This window comes from Sceloporus occidentalis, unplaced genomic scaffold (genome assembly GCF_023333645.1).
Source record: "Sceloporus occidentalis isolate IW3139 unplaced genomic scaffold, rSceOcc1.0.p SCAF_43, whole genome shotgun sequence".
NCBI classification, from domain to species: domain Eukaryota; kingdom Metazoa; phylum Chordata; class Lepidosauria; order Squamata; family Phrynosomatidae; genus Sceloporus; species Sceloporus occidentalis.
Genome location: NW_028317023.1, coordinates 479,039 through 502,989, shown reverse-complemented (window position 1 = coordinate 502,989; position 23,951 = coordinate 479,039). Strand labels below are relative to the sequence as shown.

General features: G+C 37.1%; 1 protein-coding gene across 1 annotated transcript in view; it reads left to right on the top strand.

The window, feature by feature from the left end:
• Positions 1–23,951, top strand: part of LOC149289649 (collagen alpha-1(XXVI) chain-like) — a 168,301-nt gene that overhangs the window by 133,233 nt on the left and 11,117 nt on the right. Inside the window, exons 4-7 of the mRNA XM_089490210.1 lie at positions 9,407–9,468; positions 21,832–21,949; positions 23,466–23,585; positions 23,686–23,829. Of these exons, the coding sequence (XP_089346336.1) occupies positions 9,407–9,468; positions 21,832–21,949; positions 23,466–23,585; positions 23,686–23,829 (444 nt within the window). The remainder of the gene's footprint in view (positions 1–9,406; positions 9,469–21,831; positions 21,950–23,465; positions 23,586–23,685; positions 23,830–23,951) is intronic.

The window sequence follows — 23,951 nt, the reverse complement described above, 5'->3', positions numbered from 1 at the left end:
GGAGGCGGGTCCTGTGGGTCCCGCGGGACCCGCCAAAAAACTTGCAGGCGCGGGCGGTCTTGCTGGGGCTGCAGGCGGGAGCGGGCGGTCAGGCACTGTACCTGCGGGTCCCGGTAATCCCGCGCAGTCCCGCAAGGCTGCCTTCTTGCTGCTCCCTTACAGTGTCTCCTAGCTTGCTCCGCCCAGGAACAAAACGGAGTCATGTGATGTGACGTCACTTCCTGTGACTCCGCCTTGTTCCTGGGCGGAGCAAGAGAAGAGACGCCGTGAGGGAACAACTCGAGGGTAGCCGCGCGGGACTGCGCGGGAAATCAGGTAAGGAGGCGGGCATGATTGGCCACAAATGTGGCGGGAGCGGGCGGGATTGGCCACAAATGTGGCGGGAGCGGCACACCCACATTGCGGGAGCGGGCGGGAGCGGGATTAAAAAAGTAGTCCCGCGCAGGGCTCTAGTCTAGACCCGGTGGTTTATAGTGGGTGGAAAGAGAGAGACCAAGCAATCTGCTGCCAAACACAATGTTTCTTTGCAAAACCTAAGAATTACCAAGTATTAAAATTGGAATAGTTAACAACACAAACTAATAAAGACAGGAAAGAATAATATCACATCATAATATCATCAAAAGGGAGGGTGGCATTTTTGGCACAATGATGTCAAAAGGCTCATGTAGTTATCCCAAAAGAAAATGAGTAAAAGTTGCCAGCTATTAAATAGCATGATAGTGCTATGAAAAAATATTTGTCCCCTTCCCGATTTTTTCTGTTTTTCCTTATTTGTCACATTTAAATGTTTCAGATCATCCAAGTAATTTTAATATAAGGCAAAGACAATATGAGTAAACACAAAATTCAGCCCTTAAACGATAATTTAATTTATTGAAGGTAGAGCGTTAATCCAAACCTATATCACCCATGTGAAAAATTAATTGCCTCCCTAAACCTAATAACTGGTTATGCCACCCTTGGCAGCAAGAACTGCAATAAAATGTTTTCGATAACTGCAAGGAGGAATTTTGGCCGAATTGTTTTAATTCAGCCATATTAGAGGGTTTTCGGGCATTAACTGTTTCTTTAAGGTAATACCACTGGATCTCACTAGGAGATCAGGACTTTGCCTTGTCCACTCCAAAACCACCATTTGTTTAGTTTTTTAAGCCATTCAGAGATGGACTTGCTTGTGTGCTATGGATCATTGTCTTGCTGCATAACTGAATTGAGCTTGACCTTTAGGTCACAAACTGGTGGACAGATATTCTCCACCAGTACTTTATGGTAGAGGCCATAATTCATGGTTCCATCAATTATGGCAAGTCACCTAGGTCACCTGAAGCAACAAAGCAGCCCCAGAACACCATAGGCTGGCCTACTCCTGAGAGGATTCACCACAATGTTCCACATTTTCTCCATTTGTACATAATGGCTGTCACTGTGGTTAGTGGAACTGGCTTAGAAAAGGCTTTGTAAACCTTTCCAGACTGATAGATGTCAATAGCTTTGTTTCTCATCTGTTCTTAAATTTCTGTAGATCACGGCACCATGTGCTGCCTTTTGAGACCTTTTAGCCAACTTCACTTTGACAGGTTCTGTTTAACTGATGTTTTGATTCAGTGGGTCTGGCACTAATCATGCCTGGTGTGTCCAGTGAAATTAAACACAATGATCAATTAAATTTGGTTAATTGGTTGATTTGGTAAGTAAGGGGCCAATTACTTTCCCACTTAGGGCCATGTATGGTTGGATAGCTTTTTTTCCCTTCTATATATACAAAAAAATCATCATTTATAAATTGCATTAAGTGTTTACTTGGGTTATCATTGTCTACTTTTAAAATTAGTTTGATGATCTAAAACATTAAAGTGTGAAAAATATGCACAAATAGAAGAAATTGGGAGCAAATGCTTTTTTTTACAGCACTATATTTTGAAAGGTGCAAAGCATAAAAGTTGCTTTTGTCCCATTATCACTTCCTTTACTGTTAACTAATCCTTTAAGAGTTTTAAGAATGTTTACTGAAATTATTTCAGTAACAGTAAAAACAGCTACCAGATGATCACATAACAGAATCTAGACAGATTTTTGGATTTTTTTAACAAACATTTTTTTCTGATTGGTCTAATACGTGTTTTTATTAGTTACCACTAAAAAGAAAAGCACATTTATTGAGAGAGGAGCTTGTGCTTTTAAATGTACAGTTCCTGAAAACTAATAATGTGACTGTTGTGTATGTTTTTGGAGCATTTTTTTGAGGAGTCGACATAAAATATATAGTGAATATTAAAGTAAGGAATTTTGTCATTTACTGAAACTGAGATCTGTGACGAAATAGTGACTGCATATTAATTTGATGAAGTTCTCTCATTTCACCTTATCCCACCCTTACAAATGTTGCCTGTTACAAGAAATCGTGAAGGGACAAATACTTTTTCACAGCACAGTGTATATATAGCACAAGGCCCGAAATCCTTTCATTTTGGCCTATTCGTTTTCAGACAACATATTTTGTTTCCTCTGTTATCAAAAAAAAACATCTAAGATGTATTAGTTTGATGACATTTGTTTCCCTGCCCATAAAGTGTGTGTTTAATTCCAATACCCAGTAATATGGAAATATATGCCTACTTGGCTTGCAAAGTGTCCCAGTGTTAATTGGAATGCATTTTCAGATATACCCAATGGCTAGTCTGAGTCTGTATATGCCCATGCAAGCAGTGTCAAAGATCCATGTTAAAAACAAGAGCACAGGGTTAAAAAAGGATAGATTGTAGAGCAGATTGTAACACTAACCTTCCGTCCCTAATTGTATCAACAGTGCTGTATCTTTTGGAAGGTAAGCATTGGCAGGCAGTATTCAGGATTACATTGAGATGGATTCATGGATTCATGATCATGGAGGACATGATGCCACCCTCATATGATGGTACAAGCAGTGCAGATATTCATTGTAGATTATCATGCATAGCAGTGTTTCTCCCATAGAGTTATTTCTCAATATATTTTGTTTTGGCTATATCCTCTAATGTTGTGTATCTAATAAATACTTCAACAAATGCTTAGGCCATTTATCCACATTGTTTCTGGGCTATGTGTATGGCCATAAGCAAGAAGGGATGTTAAGGATTCAACGCATGTTGCATCTTGGCTGTCCCCTTTTTAAGAGGCAAACTAATATATTCCATTGCATAACTTGGTTACCCCAGCCTGACATGTTTCTGGGAACAGACCTGTGTTGTTGAATATATTTTTTTTTACATAGCTTCAAGTGCTAGCTTATCCTATAGTGTCTTTACAGCCCCATCTACTTTACAAGTCTTAAAATATCAAAGAAATATGCTATATAACATATTAAGTGGCTATGCCCATGCTGTTATGTTTCACACCATGTGTACCATTACAGTTCCAATTCATTACCGGCATAAGTGGAATGCATTATATGAGTTTGGGTGCAGGACTCTTTCTCATTCAGCTGTTTCAGATTTCATATGTCTCCACTTTCCTTTAATATTACTTTAATGACATCAATGTACCTTTCTTCTCTTTGGAGGGTGATATTTATAGCTAGTTGCCAGTAATGTCCTGCCAGTCCACCCCAGTGGTGGCTGCATGAAGAGTGCTCTGGTAATGTACAGGGCTAAAAAAAATACAAGTTTGTATTAAATTACCTTACTTCATGGAAACCTAATTGTAAAACACATGTCCCTAAATTTTGGATTCTGGAAAGTTTCATGTTATCCGTCACTATGTGAAGTGTTTGTAATTGGGGTGGATAAAATGCATACCAATAAAATGTGCAACTGATTTTGTAATACTTCTGATGAAAACAATTTGATTTAAAAGCTGTAAATTTACATTAATTCTGTAATTTCTTGGCATGATTTTTTTTTTGAGTTGGAAAATTATTAAGGAGATTTGCGTTGGCACCTCTAGGTGTGTGCTAGCATGCAACGGGGTAGCAGAAGGGAAAGACTCATCAAAAAAAGAGAAAGCTTGCAGTATTACAAATTCCCCAAAGATATACTCGATCATCCAGTTTAACAAGGGCATCATGCTTTGAATTAATTATATTTTTCTACAGAAATGTGGAATGGTTTTGTAATGTATTCAGGCCTAGGCTGGCTCTTTTGAGCGATCTCCCAGGCACTGCTCTGTATGTAATGGACCGACCAGCCACCACAGCCTCCAAGGAATACATTACAAGGTGCTAAGCGCCTTTAAGACACAGAGCGCTGTGATATTTACATCAATCTAACATGAAGAGACTAGTGGACATTTCCAGATAAACTGAAAACAAAATCAGAAAATGGTAGACCATCTAGTAATTGCAACTCAGGATATATAAAAAGTGGTCTTTAAAGGGTAGTTTCTATTGGTCCTTTGACACCCCAGGTTTCGGCACCCAACGTCTTTTGGGTGCTCTACAGTAAGGACGGAGGCTGTTTAAAGGCGCTGCCCAAGGTAAATATATAATTGATTAAAGGGTAAATATTTGAAGGGCCAAATATTTGAATATTTAAAGAGTAATGTTGTCACTGCGTAATGTATAGTTAAACTGGTGAGATTTAATTTTAAAAATGTGGATATGCATCATGAAGGGCCAACTTTGTTATTCAAGCAGAGTGAAGTTGGCAAGATGAAACGCTTTGTCTCAGCTCACCTTTCTATATTGAAATATAGATCTTACCCATAAGGTCTGAATAAACCTTTCCAGAAAAAGAACGCTTGATTTCCATGATAGAGAATGCATTATCAATTGTAGAAAATACTGCAATAGATGCCAGACAAAACAAGCCTCACCCATTTCACTCTTTGAGCAAAAAATGCTCTTGCATATACATGTAGTTAACATGCCAAAATGTGTTCTCCGTGATCTATTTTGGTGAGAAGAAAATAAAAGTATTTCCTGTTTATACAGAAAATGACACTCTCAATAATTTAGAGCTTTATGAAATCAATGTACTAAAACATTAGATCAACTATTTTTGTTTCTATGGAAATAATCATCACACATAGTTCTGTAAATATACTAACTACCAGATGCATCCAAGTAACAGAGAAACATTGAGCTGGGTTTGCCAATGACATGATGTTGCTTTGTTAAAGTTCAACAATGTCTAAGCTAAGTGATAACCCATTATGTGCATTTAAGCATTTATATCTGTGAGTTCGTTTTCATAAGGACTGTTGTTCCAGTGCTAGCTACATAATGTGTGAGGAAAATGGTGTCTTGATGTAGGCATACCTGGCAACCTTCAGGGTTTGACCCACAGTCTCCAGGTCAAGCTCTGCTTCCCCAGGTCTCCTGGTCAGTTTCTTCCTTCTCTAGACAGGGAGTGGCATTTGCTCACTCCTGTCCTCTTTCTGTCTACTCCTTATCCATTTCCTTTCTCACACCTCACATACTAAAGACTGTCTGGGGTTAGCCATTCTACATATGGACAGCCCCACCCCTATATGCGGATAGCCTCACCTCTTCACGAAGCCAGTCTCCTCAAAAAAGGAAAGATCCAGGGAACCTACCCTTCCCAGGTATTGTAGGCATAGAGGCAAAGCCTTGGCCTACAGTGGCAGGTCCAGGGGGCACTAGCCCCTCTGCCATATAACCAGGGGCAGATAGCATTATTGGATGATCAAGTACCCTGGTGCTCTTCTCCTGGGGCCAGTTGGGGATATCAGAGATCTCCCCTATTTTTATATTCAATTGGCAAGTGGTGTCTAGTATATGATGTTGTCCCAATGTTTACACCATGGCTAGATTATTTTAGTGTTCATGCTGTGTGCTTTTTACACACTCCATTTTGGCAAGTAATCATGTGTGTTAGACATGATTGGGCACTGCGATTTGGTGAGGGTCTGAATGTCAAATTAATTTTGTCCATCAGTATTCCTAGGCCACTTCCTTAAGCATGGCATCCAGGTTAGACGCTGGCTGCCTGTCTATGTATGTACACACTCGTTTTTGCTTTCAAAATTGTGTATGAAATCTAGTGTTTTTATTTCTCTGCTTACTCTACTACTTCTATGTCTCGGTCTATAAACACAGTTTGCCAGACTGATCACTTATAAAACAGGGGCAATAGCTTGACTTTGGTTGCCCTATTCATGGTAAATATTTAGTTAACCTGAAATAAGGTGAGGATCTCCTTACCCAATATACTGCTAAGTCACCCACGCTGAAAGGTTAAGAACTTGTAGCTTTACTTGAGACTGGAAAATGTCTGAAAAACCATTAAGTACATTTTCATTGTACATTTGACCCGTGTGACAGATTTTACTTATCTCAGTGGGATATGAATGATGGCGTAGTTAGTGATGTAATGAACCTTTGAGACATGGCAGGGATCATAGGGTTATGCAATTAGACCTGATGCATGTTCTGTGACTCTAAGTATATGATGTGTTCCAGAAAGTAAATTTCTGGGATATAACAAGATTGAGGCAAATATTAGCATCTTGTCAAAATGGTTGATGAGTTTCATTGATATTAATGTATTTGAAATATCAGATTTAAAAAAAAAAAGAACAGAGTTTAATGTAAAGGTTATTGGTATAGTGTAGTGTTAGAACTCACAGTGAAATAATTTCTTTAACATTCATGATACAGCAAACCTATATATACAGATAAAGTATACACCTAAAGTAAAGCAGAAAAAGACTGATATTATGTATATTTAGCTTGAGGTGCATGTAGATATTTACAATTCCTGTACCATCTTTTCAGTACAAGGGACGCAGTGAGGATAATTGTTTTTCATTGTTTACTATAAAAAAAAGTAGACATGTAAAGTACTGCAAAATATTTTTTTATATATAATTTTATATTAATTTAAAAATTGCTTGGGAAACGGACTGAGATGACCATCGTCTGCAATGCTTTAAAATGTATGTTTGTTTTAATCATTCCTTGGCAAGTATACTAGATTTACATGGCATAAGAACAGTCACAGCGCACTCATCTCTCATGGCCACACCACAGCGGAATAGCTTGTTAGTGGTCTGTCTACAGTGCTTTAGCGAGCCAAAATACAATCCAGATACCTTGCAATGCTGGTTTATATTTCTAATTATTCTGTGACTGTATGTAAAAAGGAGAATTAGCACTTTGTTTGTCATAGCTCTTACTAAACTTGCTAAATAGATTTTAGATAATGTTTAGGGACCAAACTCTTGACCAAAGGAGTTAAACATTTCAAATTTGTGGTGGGTATTAGTATATCATTGGGTTCTAAAAGTCACAAAGGGTCATAATGTACATTTCAACTACATATAATGCATTCAGAAAGGAATTTGTGTAAATAAAAATACATTACTTTTTCTCTAAACAACTGCAGTGTTGCAAATGACAAATAGTTATTGATGGGTGACATGGTCACCTAAAAAGTCTGGGTAAAACACTACAACTTGGCCACAACTCCACTCCTCTCCTGCCTCTAAAGCAAGAGCCCCTCTATTGCTATTGGAAATGTTGGGGTGTATGGTCCAGGCTTTGTTCATTTGATCCATGTTTGAAGTGATAGAACATGCAATAAAAAACGTCATTATAAAATGTACCATGTTATTATTTTTATTATTATTACAACATACTTGTAATAGTATATTTATATATTTTTAATCTTGATACTTACCTGTGTTGAAGTAAAGATTGCTTTTTCTAAATACAGACTAAGGGGGTTATATAAGGACAATTTGAGAAATGACAGATATAATACAACATTTTAAAATCTCAGCTATACTTCTCTCTTTTTTTTTTTACACGAGATAGGACCCAAAGGACTTGAGAAAGCCATTCCGAGATACGTGAAACACTAATCTTTCCCTTTCTATTAGAAAATATTGTTTGATGCTTAAATCATCTGTATTTGTTCATGTTTTCTCATAGAACATATGCAGATTATTTCCTTATGTGTGCTATCTGTAAGTAATGACCAGGGATAGCTTTATAAGGAATACTGAGAGATAGGGAAGATGCATCCACAGGGATGAAGTAATGCTGTCTCTGCCTGCACTATTCTCCTCTTATTTACTTTTCAAAAGTTACTTAAAGGGGAACTGTCACCTTCACAAGTTTTAACACCACTTAATTCAAGATCAATTAACTATTTTACCTCAAAGAAGCTGAGATATTTGGCAGAAGGGGAGGTAAGGTATAGCAATTTGTACTTTAGTCTTAAAGGGACAGACTGCGGATGAGTAGGCGGTATGAGATGAGGTAAGTATGAGTTGTTGTCAGCCAGCTGCCCAAACGCTATTTGCATATGTAAGTTTTGCACTTTAGCACTGAAGACACATGCAGAGACATTTTATCACACCACCATTGAAAAGATTAACTACACACACACACGGAAGTTTTGCGCTTCAGCATTTTATGATGTTAACAACGTACAAGCATGCAAGTTTTAGCACTGAAGAGGTTAATGACACACAGATAGGATCTGACTGAAAAGACATTATTAGAGCCATTGCTGTGTTCATTATAACGCATCTGTGAGTGAATGGTTAGCTATGCCTGATATCAGAGGGGATGTCAGGCTCTATAGAGACCATCAGGTTCTCCAAACCAGACTGTTAAAAAAAAACATTAACTGCGCCTTACTTAAGGAGGGAGGAACAGGGCAGTTTATAACCCACATTTAGGTAACAATTCTGGGAGCATCACTATCACCATAGGCATTGCTGGCTTTGGTAGGCTGTTACATTGTATCAATGGCTGGTGTCCATATGACTCCTTACAATATTTTTCATACCTTGGATTTTCACCCAGCCCAAGACCCAAGCTTTGATAAATTCAGGATAGGAATGCTTTAATTGAATTAGATACAAAACAGTGAGAACTTGATAAAATGTTTTGTATTCTAATTTAATTTTTTATTGTCTTGTTGGTTACTGAATAGTTTGTACCCAGTATAATCCTTAAAAAGACAAGGGTTATATGATGATATCTGATGGACTGTGATATTTAGGAGATACGATGGATTTTTAGGAAATAACAGAGGGGCACTTATACCATGTTGTTTGAGCAAAACAGAATTGCTTGTATTGCAAGAATTGCTTATTTCAATGATTTCTGCCTTCCAGTAAGTCAAGCAGGATATTACTTTCTTGGTAGCTGCCTCTGCAAATCTGTCTGGCAGCATCAATCCATTTCTGCACATGTGTTCACTTGCATTCTACCTCAAGGTAGGGCATAGCAATGAACTCAATGGACCCATCCATGCTGTTAGTATAGTAGCCTACTAAACAGGATAATGTACCAGGTTATAGAAGGGAAACGTGCAGGGCACAAGGAGGCTGTGGAGTCTTCAAATTTTATGAAAAATGAACAGTACGAATATAAACATGACTTTCTCTTTAAAAAAACAATATACTATATACATAGTATGTGTGTGTCACTTTTCTTTTTTTGTTTTTACAGAATGTATGAACTGTACAAGATTTGCTGCTTTGGCGGAAAGAATAAATAATCTTGAAGCAAAAGTAAGTCTTTTTTTATTAACATAATCATTCATGATGCTGCATGTGACAGAACCCTCCATCAATGGGACCACTGGAGAGGCCTGAAAGCCAGCCTACCTACAGACTATGGGCCCTGGCTTTGTAAAGAGTTCTGTGTCTACCCACAGCAGTATATCATCTCATCACTTGCTGAGGAGATTATCTCTGACAGACAGCCAGGATATGCAACCAGGGAGTGACCACCATTGTTTTAGTTTAATGTCAGACCCACCACTCCCACCTCATGGTGCACTACTATGTTGTATAAGTCAACCCCCCCAGTTCTACCACTACAGGCATTTACCCCGGCCAAGCCATCCCTGGAAATGATTTTGGCCAGTAATAGATAGTGGAAGTTGGGACCCCATTGTACTGTTAATCCCTTTACTGACTCTGGGAGGCACATTAAGTGGCCGGTTGTGTACCTATTGTATCCCAATATCTGGATTCATGTTAATGTGTGCTTTGATGGCTATATCCAGCCATGTGTGAAAAATAAAGTAGTCTTCGTTTTGGTTATACCCTACACTGAGTCTCTGCTAGTGACTGGGAAACCGGGAAAAGAGTGTGTTGTCTCAGGCTAAGGCAGCACAAGTCAGCGGAGGTAGTCGGTCAGACTATCCAGCTCCATGACACTGCAATTCACAATATATTATCTTGACGCTAAGGTAAGCTTTACTTCGATATATACCATGATCTAGGGTTGGCAAGTATCTTATCTTGAATCAGATTACCCAGTATTTGGGACTCTATGCAGGAAACAAAAATATGGCATGTAAATTGTATATTAAACTGAGCACCCTAAGGGGTAGATATATGGTTACCAGTCTTTTTCCTAATGGGAGATACCGACGATAATGAAACAGTAGAATGGCAGCGGAATTCAAAATGGCTGCTAGTAACAATGGTACAGTATATCTCACCTCCTTGGAGAGTGAACGGTTGCTTGAGAAAGGACTCTCTTCACCATTTTTTTTTTTTTAAATCCAAAATGCTAAGTGAAACACTACAGAATAAGGTGCCACTATTTTAAATCAATCAACAACTTAGAAGTATGGAATTTTATAACTGACCAGGTAATACCTGATTAATATCACATAACAGCAAAGAGACATATAAATGCTAGTAAAATATGTTACTTTCGGATCCGCCAATATAACAATTTTAGCAAAACTGCAATAGATGGTTCAGAGGAGTTTAGGTCCAAGGTTCAGCAACTTTTATGTTTCTTGTTTCCAACGTAACAATATTTCTTTAAACTGGACCTTTAACATAACAAGTAGTTTTTACATAGCTCCTTTTTCTTGCTTTTAGCTCGTGCTCTCAGAATTAACCAAATCACCAGCTGAATAATAGATGTTATCATTACTCAATTGATGGTACTCATTTTATCAACCTCGGAAATATGAAAGTCTGAGCTGACCCTGCCGGGATTTATCATGACTGATATCTTTCAGCAGTTAGCTCAGTCCATTGTCAGGGAACCTTACGCAAAATATTACATAACTGACTATGATGGCTCCCACCAGGTCTGTAGATGAAGGAAGCTTATTTGAAAAAAAATTAAATTTGGCAATACACTTTATAGCTTTATAGCACAAAATTTTATACTCAAAGAAAAATATGTTTATTGAATATTATTATTTTACTTCCCCTATCAGTATCCTTAAATGTCATTAAAATAAGTACTACAATTACCACTGTTGTGTAGTATGAAGCAACTACCATTTTAAATCACAATTTATCGCTGGCTTGATCACAGATAAATCAGTTTTTGCAGAACACAGGGAGTATCACAAAACTATTAAAGGGTAATGAAGAATTAACAAATTTTTCATTCTGTTCTATTGGTGGAATTAGCTGTGATGTCAGAGATGATAAATATAAATCAGAACATAGCATGTGATGTTTTTTAGTGGCCTGTTAAATGATGTTTTTGGTCTATTGTTGCTCCCACATGCTCCCCTCCAGAACCTAGTGTCATGAGGTGGCTATTCGGACAAGGCGTACAGGTGGTCATGCCTCTGTCCCCACGCTGTGATTGATATATATATATATATATATATATATATATATATAATCCATAGTAAAGAAATCATTGTTGTAAATACGGATTCAGGTATTTTTCCAATATTAATATTAACTTTAAAAATATTTAATTTATTTTTTATTCTCTTCCCAAGTGCAGTAAATAATTAATATTTAATTCAGCAGCATATTGTATCATTTGTAATACAGTTTGGGCTTAATGATCAGTAGTGACCTTATTTCTTGGCAAGAAATGGTTTAAGTGCTGCATTCCACACATTACTCGCAATCTCTGTTTTTAAAGATTTTCTAACAACATTTCCTGCCAGAGCATTTACTCAAAACACACAATTAGATTTTAGTTTTTCAAGGAATAAGAATTGTATAATCAGTTTTATGACAATGTATAGTAAAAATGAAAAAGCCATATGTGTAATTGTATTATAAAGCAGTGCTATCTCTATCATCGTTATTCTCTGAAAATGTTATGTTTCAGTACTGATTTAAAATTACAATTAAATCACTAAATTAATTGTATTATTTTTATTATTATTGTTACTTAAAAAAAAAAAAATTAAGTGGCTATAAAAAGTGGCGATCCCTTGCCTTGCCTTAATATAAAAAATAATTTTTTAACATCTTGTGTAATATACCCTTACCTCCTTCTGAATGGCATGTACACATATCTCTCATAATACTCATTATTAAGGACGAACAGTCCCTTTTAGACTCCAGGTCAAACCCAGAAAGTGCCCAGGTATGCATATAAATACTCATGTCACTTCTTGTCAGGATTCCACCCCTGCTAGCCTGGACCATGCATAATTATTTTGCTGTCATGTCCATCTGCTACCACTAGTGGCCACCCTCCTTCCTCTGGAGTGCTCATAGTGAAACCCTGCCTTTAAAAGACCTGCCCTGCCCTACAGTCGGGGCCGTTGCATTAAAGTGTTTGGACCGCTCTGCTTTGGCCCTGTACCTGACCCTGTGTTGATCCTGCCGTCTGCCCTGCCAGTGGGCTTCCTGCCTAGAGACTTACTGCCTGTACTTGTTGTTCCTGTCACCTTCATCAATACAGTACCTTACATAGTATTCTGCCTGTGCAGTGTTTCATTGCGCCATCCCTCTAGCCGTCATGCATCGTGGGGTACAGACAGAACCCATTGTATCCCCTGCGACTGGGCTCCTACCCGACCTGCTTACGTGGGTCTTGGCACTTCTAGACATGCCTATAACTGGTTTATGCCATTTGAAATGTTCAGATGTATGTGTACATTAATATGAATAAGTGAGTGGCTGTACATACAGTATCATACCATAATCAGACAATTTCCACAAAATGAGAATACCTGTTAGCATATAAAACATATAGTGAGGTGCAAGCACATCAAATGGAGATCATGAAATTGTTTAATTTCCTGTAATCTTTTTTATAACATACACACCGTGTGTTATATTTATCTCATGTGGAGCGGGATTGTTACATCCTTTATGAGGCAAATATGCCATAAAATAGGACTTAAGTCCAGCTTAAGTAAATAAATTATCTTTGTTTTATATATAGATATTTTTTTGTTTGGGACTGTGTTACAGAGTGAACGGAAAAGGACACAACTTTCAATAGATAAATGTGCTCTATCTGTAAAAAGACTTTGTTTGCCACAGAAGCAATAAGGAAACACACTAGGAGATGACCAGCTTGGGAATGAAAGATTCTCTTTTAATTTTTGATTCCTAGAGTCCAAAAAAGATTAGGGTTAAAGGGATGACATGTAGAAATGTTGGGAAACGATCATGGAAATTTTGGGAACAGTAGGATGATGACTTTGTTAAGGAGAAATTTGGACACGGGTGTAGCTGAGAACATGAGCAACACAGGTAGTTAGCTAGATATAAATGAAGTAGTGAACATAACAGAATAATGCAAGACTAAGCTCACAAATGATTTAAGTGTGGTCTAACTTTAGCCCATTGCGACAACATTTGATGGTTCTTTCGGGAGTTTCCACTATGTATATGTTCATTATGTATTATATCCATGACAATGTTAATGAGGCTAAGGGTCCGCATTCTTCAAGATATGATTCATGATTTTGTCACTACAATCATGGCTGCCAAAATCTCATTGGCCTGTCTTGATTGATGCATGTTTTTCTTTGTCTTAACTATCTCCACTTTGTCTCCATTGGTATTTTTTACTGACATTTGTAGTCCTACCCTCTGGATAGCAATACTGGCGGTCTTTTTCTGGGTCGGAACATTATAAGAGGCATATAAAAGTGTAGGCAAACACATATAATGAAGGAAGTGTAGTTATCAAAAGAAAACCTGGTCATCTACAGTCATCTTTAGATGATGGTCCAAAACTTACAGACCATCACTTCAGGTGCTAAATAAATGAAACACATGGCACCTACCGGAAGCACTGTATGTTTTTTCCAACATTCTTTTTATTAATAAGCAGATGTGTGTGGCTATTTTCATTCTGCACATTTAATTTAGACCAACACATTGTTACTAAACATTCACTTAGAGCAGGTTTTGGATATCCTTTATTAGCATTGGCCACTCAAATCCACTTTATTGTGAGAACCTGAAATTACAACACTTGGCTAAAGCAAAGGAAACACTTTAAAATGTAGATCTATTTTACTTGGTAAAGCACTCCTCACCTAGGGAGTCTGATGAAATTAATGTTTTTGAAAATTTAAAGACCACAATAAAAAGTAAATTTAAGTAAAGTTCATGTCCTGCAACCTAACTTTACTTTATGTGTTCTGTTATTGAAATAAGTATCAATTAATTTTAGGAGAGACAAAACCAAGTATATCTTACAAACTTATATCACTTGCTAGTCTAGAAAAGTATGTAACTTCCAATATTACATTTAGTTATTCTGGGCTCTATTTTACACATGGCTTAGGAAACATAAAGTGAAAACTTTGTATCTCAGTAATCCACATTAATATTCACCCGCAAGCTGTGAATATTATTTATTTATATGTCTCCCCTAAAATTCCCTATAAGTGACGTTCAGTTTATGCATCTCTCAACCATCCTCCTTTTAGAGTTATAGTTCTTCATTAGGATCTAAATGTAATCTTTCTTGTCCTGATGTTTCTTCGTGTTGAGTTCAGAATGGGAAGTCTACCTGAGCATATGAAACAGTAGTTATCAATCTGCCACCTGTTCTTAGGAGGGCCAGCCCTTGTCAGTTATTCCTTTATTGCAACACATTAGAGAACCTCATGGTGGGGCCAATTAGTCTTACGCGGACGAAAGCAAAGCAAAAAGCTCAGAATTTTCTAATTTTTGCAGACATAACCTGGCGCCAAACTTATGTCAAAATGGAGGTGCTTCCAGTGACATCCAATCACTCGATCCTTAATCAGGGAGAGAGGACGTCAGTGAAAGTGCCACCATTTCAGCAAAAGCGTAGGGAAAATTGGCCACGCTTCCATTTACGTCATCTCCCCCAATCTTCCAAGTGCCATCATTTTGCCCTAAGGTGAGCTTCTGCCCAAATCGCAGTACTTTCACTGATGGCATCTCCCCCGAATGGAGGATCGAGAGAGAGGATGTCAGTGAAAGCTCTGCGATTTTGAAAGATGTTTACCTTAGGGCAAAATTGCAGTGCTTTTGGTTATGTTCTCTCCCTCGAGTGGAGGGTGGGAGGAGAGGATGTTACGAGAAGCACAGCCGAAATGGCTGTGCGTCTCGTGACATCCTCTCCTCCCACCTTCCACTCGAGGGAGAGAACATAACCAAAAGCACTGCAATTTTGCCCTAAGGGCAAACCAAAGTTCGAGCCAGGTTATGTCCAGAGAGAAGTGAACAAAGATAGAAGATTAAAAGAAATAAGGAAAGAAAGAAGATGAAGAACAAGAAGATGTGAAAGTGGTCAGCAGAGAAGGTAGGGAAACCTTCAGAGAGCATTAGAGAGAGAGAGAGAGTAGACAAGAATTAGTGTGAGAGAGTGAATAAGACTGTGAGAGAGTAAGAATGAGAGTGAATGTGGAAATGAGGACAATAAATTTTGTTCTCAAATTATAAAAGCAAAAAAGACCTCCTGATTTTTGGCCCATTTGCACATGTCTAGTGCCAACTACCAGCTTAGCCCCAAAGCAGTATGCTCTATAGTGTCATCAGATGTATCAGATGAAACATAAGGAAAAGTTCTCAAAATGTTAAATTTACATGCATTCATAAAAACATGCACAGAATTTTCATCATTCTAATATTTAACCATAGAACAAAGATGTAGATTTTCAAAATGCATATGCTGGTGGGTTACAGCCTGCTAAACCAATTATATACAATAACATATGGGCAGGAGTATTCCCTAAAGTTTGAGTTCTCTGCAAAACAGAGCTAAGTGCGTTGAGAATGCCAATTGAGTTGGTGGTGAGTCAGCTTTTGAGTTTGTCTGTGAGGTCAGCACTTTAGTTGGCTGTTGAGTTTTGGGTCTTGAGCCAAATTTATGGAGTTGCCATGCTTACTGTTTCAACTATGGAGTAAGCATTATGACTTGACAGAGGCAGTCAAGTCGACTTGAGCTATGGTTTGTTTAGCAGTTGAGTTTATTTTAGTGAATATAACAATTAATGAAGTTCCGCTAACTGTGTACATTTTTCCTAAGTAACTCAACTGTTGACTTGCCTCACACTTTTACTTAAAGGTCCTATCAAATTATCTGTCACATTGCAAAGTAAAAGTAAAATAGACTCTTTTTACCAACTTACCCCTAATTTGACATCTTAGTCTAGTACAGTGCAACTCAATTAATCTTATGGGTCCCTTATTAAGATCTGCTTTTATTCAAGTCATACAAATGTTTTCTTCCAAAGAGAAGCAGATTTATACCATAGTAACCAGGTTTCTGTTTGTTGATCTCTTTATCTTGAACGTAAGTGCATACATGGCTTCAAGTTTCTATTCTAAGTACTAAAGGGAATTCAAAACTACAGTGAGAAATTAAAAAGCATTCCTTGAAACACTTTTCCCCTTAAGACATTTGTTTTGGTAATATGTTAGCAGGCATGTGAGCAGGGTTATTTCAAGTTGATTGTACTATATGCCATATCATGGGGTAGTGGAAACTTAAAAACCCTTACTTATTCCTCAAAAGTTTGAGCTGCAAGTACAGAAAAAAATCTGAAATTAAAAAACGTGAAAATAACTTCTGTGACATGATTTCTTCAAAAATCTTATTTAAAATATATACTTGTAAATCCATTCTGAAAGCATATGATGTTAATATACACAAAATTAGAATATTCCACTATTAGTGTTTCCCTAAAAGAAAATGAATTAATTAAAGCATGAAAGAGTGGATTATTCTAATATTGTCTACATAAACATTATATATTTTTCCACATCATATACTTTTAGAATGGATCTAGAAGTAAATATTTTAAATAACAACTTATTTTTTTAGTTATTATTTTTTCCTTTTTTCAATACAGCAAATTTTCCTATTTTGAGATATTGGTAGTTGGAAATCATGTGTTCTCAGCGTGCAAAGTAAATTTCCAAGTCTGTCCTTCATATTGTCTATTCATGTGTGACTGTGTCTCTAACAGCTATGTGCCATGTCTCACACCGCAAAGTAGGCTTAATGTTTTTTGGTATTATCAGACCTATAGCCTAGCATGTCCTAATTAGCACTGCTAATATAATCATTCTTATGAACTGCCCAATACACTAGTGTATTGTTTGACAAATGCCCCTAAGTCTGTGGCCTGACTTTCTTTCCTGACCTACCAATTAATGTTTCTTAAATTGTATCAGGGGTCTAACCATATAGGGAAGGGCTGGCAGTTTTTGACCTTGGGACAAGTATAGTCAAATGGCCCCCAGGGCACTGCCCTTCCTATACACACACAGACACAACCACTTATTTTGTCTAGTGCATGGCTCTAGCACTCCTTGTGCAGTGTGAAAGCTGCCTTGCTGTTAGTGTGGGGCCACTTAACATTATGTTTCATGACCCCACTGAGCTCCCACCTCCCATACTGTATTGGTGTAATTCAGACTGGCCCTATTGAAATTATTTTGTCTGGTTGGGGGGCTATTACCCCTGCAACATGGACCACCTTAGTGCCCTCCAACATCTCTTGGAGTTTCTCGGGCCCCATGATTTCCCATTGATGTTTGCCTTTTTTTGGCTAAGGGTCTCATTGTGACTTATTGTACTCCATCTGCTCAGTCGTTGCATAATATATGCACACCTGGTGGCCATGTTCACATATTGAGCGCATATGAGTGGAGTTTTCCTCCTAATCAGTAGGATATTACACTGAAATTGACTCCTGGGTTGCCCCTTCATATCAAAAAGATGCTTGATCATGTAGAATAGCTTGGTTCCGAACTTTCCACACATGTGCAGGAAGATTTTTAAATGTTAACAAACACAAAACCCTCTACAGATAAGATAGACAGTGGTCACTGTAACTCACCATGATCAAAATAGTAGTTACTACCTATATTAGCAGTCAATATTTTAAAATTGTAATGCAAGATACACTACTACAATTTCCACATACATTTTATGGAATAAGTGTGAGGCATTGTACCATGCTCTAATAATATTGATGGTTTTCATAGGGAAGTCAATGTTTCTAAACGCTAATTTTTCTGTTCTCCTGTTATTTGCCACTCTTCTGCTTCTACAGAAAGACTCATTGAGCTGGGTTATGACATCATAACGTGACACAGTCTGTATTCTGTACCAGAGGGGAGAGAGTGGGAGAAAAGAAATCTATACAGAGATATAAATCTGCTTCTAGATACAGTTGGGGAAATAAACTTTGTGCATACTAGAAGTCATGCCACATAAATATGAACTCATTTTCTCATTATTGGTGACCACATTTAAAACAAAACTGTATTGTTTTCTGTTTTAAGTGTCCCTGAGTCCTTATCATGCTCTCTCATACTAAACAAGTAAATAGGATACATTGGTCTTAATCCTTAGTCATCCTCAGAAAGTCTGTGGAGAAATTGAGTTCATTAGATACATAAACAGCTCAGTGTGCATTTTGGGCTTGAAAACAATTAAAATGTCAGCAGCCTACAACAGTGATCTGCAGGTTTGCAGATTTAGGAAAGCAAAGGCAAAAATGCAAAGCCATGCAAAGAAAAACAGCAAGGATATGCAAATGAGGGAACCCATATAACCATTCATAATTAATCAAATACCTGCCTTTTGTCCCAGTATACATGTCTTAAACATTTCCTATTCAGCAGCGTATTTACCTTTGGCACCACTACAGGCTTGACCCAGGGCAGTACCCTCAGTCATCAGAGATCTCCCCTGTGTCGGCCCATTAAGCAGCCGCACACAGTGCCCCCCAGCTGCTCACAGTGCCCCCACAGTTTCTCTGCAAGGGGACTGTCAGCCTAAACTTATCAGCCTAGGCCAGGATACATCACTTTTCCTAATGGCATAAGTGTATTTTTTATATTGCTCGGTGTAAAGATAAAAGCAAACAAAGACAGAGGAGTAGCAAGACACACAGGCATAAAAGAAATAAACCATCCTCAGATGGGGGGATAGTTTCTGTTGCATGTAATGCACTCCCTACAATTATACAATTGCAGAACTTTCATTCAAAAGAGCTAAAGAAAAAAGTCAAGAATATCAGGGATTTTAATACGTTTCATGTCTTTTTTTTCAATTAGAGATAGTTTTGTCATAAAGGTTAAGTGGCTGCCTATGACACTGAGGGAAGGGACATTGTTGTGAGATCTTTTCCTATGTTTGCAAGGAAAAAGAATACGAGGAATGGTGACAATAACATACTCCTCAGGGCACTAGAAATTCTAGGGCCAGACATGCATTGTATTGGTTTGGCTCTGGAAAAGCTATATTAGCTTTGTTTGAATTAATCTTATTATGAGTCTTAGTAGATGCCTTTAGTAGTGCGCTACGCCATCTCCCACCCTAGTTTGGTAGATGGCCATCCGGGACTGCTTCATAACTAGCAAATACTCTTTATTGCATTTTTCACATTGAAAATTAATCAAAATCTCTTAGGGTGAACAATCTGATAAGTATGTGAACAAGGTGATACTCTGATCAGTTTACTTATTTTCTGCTATATTATTTGATTGGTTTGAATTTTGAAATTATCATAATATTATTCCAAACAGAATTTATGAGCAGCTGGTTAACATGCATATTAATTTACAGAATCATGCAATTGATTGCTTTTAAAAGCAAGTCATTGTGGCATGCACATATTGCAGTATCAGAAGTTTTGATGTTCTTTTGGCATCTGAAGTTAAATTCAACCCTTTAATCATGCATACCTGAAACTCAGTTAGGTAAGGTTTCAAAGCCAAGCGATAAAGACTTTAAAGTAATTTTAATGAATGGGTCACAGATTGTATCATGTGCCTTTTGCTATCAATGTATCAAGTTACCTCGCTACAGTGCTTTGCTCTGTGCACCTGTTTGCAATGTGAAAAGTGTTGATAGAACCTTTTTGCAGGCTGTATCAAATTTCAGGCAACACAGTTATTTTTCATCATTATTTCCCTTCCCATCAAAATAATATCTTCTATTCTTTCTATAACGCTATTAGAAAAACAACAGCCAGTTGTGATGTCATGTTCTTATTTTATTGTTTCACATGGTACTTGCAAGCCTGCGTCCCAAAACAAGGTCCCAATATGCTTTGCAGAACATTCATCCTGTTAAACCGGATAATGTGTAGATGAATTAAAGTTCTATCTTTTGGACACTACAGGCTAGACAGCTAAGAATGCATTGGCCATTGGCATATAAAATACCAAAAGAGATGACCATTTTAAGATATACGTAATAAGATTGTTTGACGTTGTTTCTTTGTTTCTGAAAAAAATGCATATGATGTTTGGTGATATCAGTGCTAGAAGTAATCCAAAGTTCTAGATCACTGCAGTGTTTGTTTCCATCAGTCTGATTCCAGACTCCTAAAGATCAAAGATCTAAGCGAGATCTAATGGCCATTCACTTGTTTCCAACATATGGGTAATGCAAGATGTAATTTTAAGCAATAAAACTCTGCGTATATGATCTTCTATGATCTGTTACCACTGTAGTTTACTGATAAAACAATTTTGTAACACATATTTGTCATCAATTGACTCAAAATCAGATTGCAAAGAGAGGAAATCAAACAAAGGGAGTATATGCAGGTTTTTGTCAGCTGTGAATAGTTAATGAACAGAACGGTCTGAACAGAGAGTCAATTGCATGGTATTATGTATTATGACTTGGTAGAGAAAAAGAGCAACAGCAAAAAAAACAAGTTTCAGACTTTATGACTTGGTGGAGTTTTCTCTGAACAGAAGCCTTAAATGGTTTTTATCAAGTGCCAGGTATTATTTAAATACAGTCATACAAATTAAACAAAAAGCAAAATGCATTTGTAAAAACATATATAAAACAGCATATGTTATCCTCACAAGAGTTATAATAGACTATAAGCTCCTATGAGCATGACTTTCATCTTCTTTCGTACCAGTATGTCTTTGTTCATGCTGTGGCTAATTTGTATACTGTAATTTTTATGGTCATTGTTAAATCTGTATTCTCATCACTTTGTCATGATGCTACAGAGCTGGCACTCTGTAAGTGAAATGTAATAATAAAAATAATTAAGCTAAAGTGATAAATCTCCTCAAGTTGCTTACTCAGTCATGGTATTTTTACTGTCTAAAACCTGAGTATAAATTTGACTACAGTAAAACAAACAACACTATTAACTGGTAAAAAATAGCTAATGAAGGTGCCCTTTATTAATGAAACATTCATTGACTCTCTGCTCAGGTTTTGATGATTGTCCTATAAATTTACTATAGCCCCAAATTGACTGTGAATCTCTTCTATAGATATCTATTCTTTTAAACTGTTGTCTTGAAGCCTCAATTTTAAGGGAAATGTTACCCTAAAGGAGCCTTGATGATGTAACCGCAAAGCCAAAGCTGGAGGCATAAGGAGTCCAGAAGCAATTTTAGAGGATATTATTCTTAATAAATATTTACTTTAAGCAAAGAGCACTCAAGTTTCTCTTTAAATGCCCCTTGCTTAAGGTAGTTTTAAAGGTTTCTGGAAACGGAGGTTGATCATTTGTAAAAAGCTTAAAATTATACGTGCAATTACATTACACAAAATGACATATATTAAAATTATAGATAAAATGATATGCCTGCAAATGTGATAAAGAAATCTAATGATCGTTCTCCATAGTATAGCTCAGGTCTATACATTTTTAATTCTGAATAATAGATCGATACATGGTTTCAGTGCATGTTGTATGTGTTTTGTAGATTTTCACCTTGGAGGCTGTTGAAAAAGCATCAGAAAATGACCTTCCGATAGCTAGAGCAACAACACCATGGAATGAGGACTTCTTACCAGATGCAATTCCTCTGTTGAGTCCAGGAGGTATCTTCAGAAAACCTGTGAAACTCCCAACAAGTGAGTAACAGTTCTAATATGTGTTTCTCATTTTAGCTTAATTTCTATAAACCGTAGTTTTATTACTCCGATAATTTAACCGATAAACCCAATTATCCCTTTGAACAATGGAAGCAGCACTTTATACCCCTTAAGTCGGTAAAAAACTGTACACTTTCTCAGTGTATAGTACAAGTACCCTGAGGGAAATTCTAAAAAAAATTTGATGGCATTTGGCATAGCTATTAAGGGTACCTGCAGTGACGTATCCAGGCCTAGGGCAATCAAACCCCTGGTGTCCTGCTGCACAGTGGGCTGGTTACAAGGGAGACCTCAGCACAGGTCTCAGCACAGCCTCCATAGACGTTATCAAAAAGACGCTGCCTGCCTTTAATCCCATCTTTACTGAGGGTGTTTTGTGCCCAAAAAATTGAGACTTTTTCAGCATTTTTGCACTATATATCCTTAATCATGTTTCTCCTTTTTGAATTTTTCTTGCATTCACACATATAATATATTAATTTTTCAGATAGAGCTTTCTTTTTATACCATTTTTAGATATATAGGCATATATTTAGTATAAATAATGCATTAATATAACAAAAATCATTGTTTTGTAAGTTGCTTGAATTTGAAAAGGCCCTACATACACAGATTTTTTTTAAATGTTTTTGAACTGCAGAAAAACCTACCAAAATGTATTCAGCTGCATCTCTACTTTACAGAAATACCCCACATGCATAGTTTTTTTTTTTTAATGGAACATCCTCATACCCCTTTCCAAACATTACATTTTCTAATTTTATTTTCTGAAGGCTATATCTCAATTTGGACTGTTTAGCAGGTCAAATAGCCCCACAAAAGTATATATTTTTGGAAAGAAAACAACCCAGGGTATTTCAAAAGGAAGAAATACCAGTTGGTCACAATCTGTAATTTGTTTGCTTTTCACCAAATTTTCCATGTTTAGGTGATTATTAACCCAATATATGTATACAGACAAAACACAGAATATTATGAAATATGATTATTTACTTTAGATATAAAGTCAGACATGTTTGATAGCTGTGAGTCAAGACTTCTAGAAACACATGTTCTTGATTGTTTAAACACATTTGTTTGGTTCTTTCTGTTTTCCGTGTCTATGAGGTTCCCACATATAAATTCCAATGATAGAATTGTATTGTAATTACAATAGTTTTTCTAGTTTTTCATTATTGAACAGTGCATTTCATGCTAGATACCAGAGCATAGCAATGTTTTAGGTAACTTGTTTTCAATTTATATAGTCATATTTGTATAATTTGTTTTCTAAATAGGTGCTAAAGGTGAAAACATAGAAGAAAAGTGGGCTCGAGGTAATTAACAAAATGTATTTTACTGGGGGTGTTATAGTTGTAATGATTTCTTTTATTTGACCATCATAAACATAGAATGAAATGTAGAGTGAAGACATAAGGGGTCGCTTCTTCATTTTTAAAACTCTTTATAGCTAACACAGAAGCTGCTTTTGCAGGACCTCCTGGAACGCCTGGTACACCTGGCTCAACTGGACCAATTGGAATGCCCGGATCTAAAGGAGAGCGTGGGCAAGTTGGTGAAGCAGGACCAGCAGGTCCACCAGGTTCTCATTTATTGTTGAATCTTATGTCAACTCAATGAAGTCTGAAGTGTAATGCAATGGATTGTGTATGCTATATAAGCCATTTTTTCTTTCATAATAGGGCCAATAGGACCACCAGGACCACATGGAGCTCCTGGAGAAAATGGAAATCCAGGGCCACCTGGTCCTCCAGGGCCACCAGGCATACCTCTGTCTTTTTCTGAGGGAGTTTTATACTCAGTACAACCTAATCCACAGAGGGGCAGTGAGTCAATTTATAACTATTTGATGCATAATCACTAAACATTTTAAATCGAAGTTGAGCTATCTATTAGACTTGTGCATTTGGATTTGTACAAATTTAAATTTAAAAAAAAATTGCCAATT